Source organism: Colobus angolensis, unplaced genomic scaffold, assembly GCF_000951035.1.
Source record: "Colobus angolensis palliatus isolate OR3802 unplaced genomic scaffold, Cang.pa_1.0 Scaffold360, whole genome shotgun sequence".
Classification (NCBI taxonomy): Eukaryota; Metazoa; Chordata; class Mammalia; order Primates; family Cercopithecidae; genus Colobus; species Colobus angolensis.
This window is the reverse complement of record NW_012116933.1, coordinates 3,187,946-3,192,032: the sequence shown is the minus strand read 5'-3', so window position 1 is coordinate 3,192,032 and position 4,087 is coordinate 3,187,946. Positions and strand designations below refer to the sequence as shown.

The window sequence follows — 4,087 nt, the reverse complement described above, 5'->3', positions numbered from 1 at the left end:
AGTTAGGAAAAGAAGAAGTCAAATTGTCCCTGTTCGCAGATGACATGATTGTATATTTAGAAAACCCCATTGTCTCAGCCCAAAATCTCCTTAAGCTGGTAAGCAACTTCAGCAAAGTCTCAGGATACAAAATTAATGTGCAAAAATCACTGATACTTTTATTCTAAATATTTCTAAAAACATCTCCTCAGACCTGTATCATCTTTGCAACATTGCCTTATATTTTATCTTTGTTCATTTATTTATATGCCTCAGAATTTTATGCTCCTCACAGTATTTAGAGTTAATTTTCTCTAATGCAAATAGATCTGTGAACCACTCCTGAATACCTAATGTCCAATTAAGGCTTTCAGAAACTAATTTCTGGGTTGGGCATGGTGGCTCGTGTCTGTAATCCCAGCACTTTGGGAGGCTGAGGTGGGTGGATCATTTGAGGTCAGGAGTTTGAGACCAGCCTGGCCAACATGATAAAACCCCATCTCTACTAAAAATACAAAAATTAGCAGGCAATACTGGCATGTGCATGTAATCTCAGCTATTTGGGAGGATGAGGCAAGAGAATTGCTTGAAGCTGGGAGGCTGGGTTGCGGTGAGCCGAGATCATGCCACTGCATTCCAGTCTGGGAAACAGAGTAAGACCATGTCTCAAAAAAAGAAAAGAAAAAGAAACCAATTTCTGCCCAAATCTCCATCTGTAGCCCTTTCCCCATCTGCCTTTTTCTCTGGAATTACTGAGCTGCCAGTAATGCCCCCCTCACCATTCCTCTTTTGTAGGGAAATAAATATGCTCTTACAGGCTTCTCTCCCTCTCTTGTTGCTGCCTGGCATGTGCTCACACTTTTCTGCCCTCTGCCTCACTTAATCTGGCTAAACTCACTCTCTAAGTCTCAGCTCATGCATGATCTTTAGGAAAGCCATCCCTGACAGCTTTTATTTTCCTTTCTTATACCCCAGTGCCTAACACTTAACAGGAACTCAATAACTAATTATTTAGCAAAGTTAAGACTGCTTATAGAAAGATGATTCAAAAGATCGTCTTCTACAGTCTAGCAGCAAAGGAGATTGACATATAAAGACATGATGTACAGTTCAGGTGGTAAAGTGACACTAGAAAAATTGACAGAATACTAAGGGAGCCGCAAGAAGCAGACACCTGTATATGTGGATAAAGAGAGCTAGAATCAAGGAAGACTTCATATAGCATTCTGAGCCTTTTTTTTTCTTTTTTCTGTTGCTGGAGACAAGTTCTTACTCTGTCTCCCGGGGTGGAGTGCAATGGCAGGACTGAGACTCATTGCAACCTCAAACTCCTGGGCTCAAGGGATCTTCTCACCTAAACTTCTTGAGTAGCTGGGACTACAGGCATATATCAACATGCCTGTCTAATTTTTTGTAGAGTCAAGGTTAGCTATGGTTCCCAGGCTGGTCTTAAACTCTTGGCCTCAAGCAATTCTCCCATTTTGGCCTTCCAAAGCGCTGGGATTACAGATGTGAGCTATTATGCTCAGCCTACATTCTGAGTCTTAAAAGATGAAAATAAATTTTTCAGAATAGTAGAACATTTGCGATATAAAAAAATGGGGTGCACACTAATTAATGTATAAGCAACAATAATTTTGCAAATTTTTAGTAACTGCTAACTCAGTTAGTGTTTTGTTAAAAAGATACTATTATGAAGTACAGTAAAGTGTTACAGTGTATATTTTGACTGTCTTTTAAAATTTGGTTTTGTTTGCAACAGTTTTGTTTATTTATGTTGGGTGGAACAATTTGTGAGTGACCCTGAGATTGTGTATGGCTTGAACCTGGCAGTATCTAGTGTCTCCCCAAGTGGTTTGTTGAAGTTTTGGATAGTTAGAAGTATTTCTTAAATAAGTAAATATTTCAGTAACCTTTAAGCTTCATTTAAACTCTTAAAATATAAAATACAAAGAAATGTTATTCTGTATTTATTTTTATAAAGATTATAGCATTTATCTAACTGTTCTTAGTTCGTTTGAACTAAATCTGTGAATTTTTCAACAGAACAAGACATACTAGTGGCTTCAGAGGAAGAGCGAGAAAGCCTTGAAAGAAGTGAAAAGAAGCAACCACAGGTATATAAACGTTCATAAGTTTCTTGTTTCATATTAGCTTTTTTTTTCTTTTGCTTTAGCAACAAAGCATAGTCCAAATGACACAACCTTTTAGAATCTATCTTTTGAATCCAAAAAATCAAAATTTTATATTTAATTTTTAAAACATTTAACCAGTTATGAAACTTAAGATAGTCCTACCACCTGTAGTAACTCATAGCTATCTTTCCGCTTGGAATTGAGGCAAGAAATTTCCAGAATCATCTTGCTTTTTTATTTTTATATCCTGACTCATAATACAGAAGGTAATATGAAATATTAAGTCATATCACTAAGGAACAGAAATTATGAACAATTTAACAATGATGGCCACTGAGTTAAACTAATGTTAAAGGAGTCATTATTGTCAGTGGTTCAAATGTTGCAGTGTTATATTGCTGGTCACCAGTGCCGAGTTTAAGCATTTCTTCTGTTTTGTGGTTGTCAGTTGACTTCAGTGTCTGTGTTCAGGGAAGGAATGGGGTCATAAAAGTCAACCCAGTTGCCTATTAAAAGAATTATACCTTGCAGAACGGGACCATTGGTGTCAGGGTACAAGCAATCACTTTATTTCAACATAAGTAAGTAGGAAATATTACCAAAATTTAAAAAATCCATCCACTATCACCAGTGGAACTTAAACTATATTAGAAGTGGATATAAGCAGAAATTCTATCTAGATACATAACACTATGGTAGTATATCATTTGAATTAGAATTTAAAATTTTGCTTCTCTTTCTGATTGGTGTTCAGTTTGGCTCTTAATAATTTAGTGTTTGCCTAGTCTCTAATCTTCAGAGGTATAAATGCACTGTATGGGCTCACTCTTCCTGGTATGCCAAGGTAAATTCTTTTAAAGAGAGGAAGCTTTTATAATTCCACATATCATCTTTGAATTCAATTCTGGTAGATTTAACACATAATGAATTAAGTTTAGTCCAAACAAACACTGACAGTTCAGCTTGCCGGTTCATGTTTTTCTCCTATGTTAAGCCAAGGCAAATTATTTTTCACTTTTTAGTTACAATCCCATAATTTAAGGGTAGCAACACATAGATTAAGTTTCACAGTTAAATTGTAATGATTTTCTAATATTTCTTGGTTTATAGTTGATTAAAGCTAAGTTTAAAACATGCACTCTGACAGAAAAAGACATCTGAGAAACAAAACAAGAAAATTGGTTTTCACCTTTTGCACCTGTGGGGAAAAAAATCTCAAGAACCAGAACCTCGTAGGAATTGTGATAAAGGGAATATATCTGTATATTCAGGACTTCCTTTAAATTCATTACGAACAAGTTCAAGCTGAATATTGGTGAAAGTTTTGAAAACTCCACAATTTCTGCTTGCCCTGAGGAAGAGCTCCTACATAGTAACCCTAAAGAGGGACGAACTTAAAGGCAGTTCCCTGTAATCTGATGAATCGTGCCTCAGGTTGTGAGGAGGAAGATACATCTGGAGGGTCTAACTCTGTGGCATTCTAGGCAGCACCTGAACAGAAGAAGCCCATGTCAAATGTCTTCTCCTTCTATTCACACTCCAGGTCCATGAAATATACTTACCAGTTATATTCTAAGCTTCATTAAATGAAAATAAATCAGACCATAAAACTGATAACAAACCAGACACATAGCTTGTTTCTAACACAGATGAAGAAAATTTTTGTAATGAAAAAGAAACCGAAAAATTAAGAAACCCAGTAATTATGATTGAAATGAAAGAGATTAAGAGTTTAACATGCAAGAGGCAAAAATTATAAAGCCAAATACCACTAATTGGAAATTAGACGTTAGGCATTGGCCTCAGTCTAGAGATCCTGAAAGTCTTTTTGATTTGTGGTTTACACACCCCAAAGAAATGATGCATATGATTCAGATAGAAAGCCACAGTAAATCTGCTGTTACAGATACTTATAAAAACAGAAAACCAATACAGTGCTTGTTCCAGAAACCACTATATGACAATCCCAGTGC

At 36.1% G+C, this 4,087-nt stretch overlaps 1 protein-coding gene across 1 annotated transcript in view; it reads left to right on the top strand.

Moving 5' to 3' along the window:
• Positions 1–3,315, top strand: part of LOC105519905 — a 21,834-nt gene extending 18,519 nt beyond the window's left edge. The window contains exons 7-8 of the mRNA XM_011953441.1: positions 2,026–2,096; positions 3,235–3,315. Of these exons, the coding sequence (XP_011808831.1) occupies positions 2,026–2,096; positions 3,235–3,258 (95 nt within the window). The 3' untranslated portion in view covers positions 3,259–3,315. The remainder of the gene's footprint in view (positions 1–2,025; positions 2,097–3,234) is intronic.
• Positions 3,316–4,087: the final 772 nt, after the last annotated feature.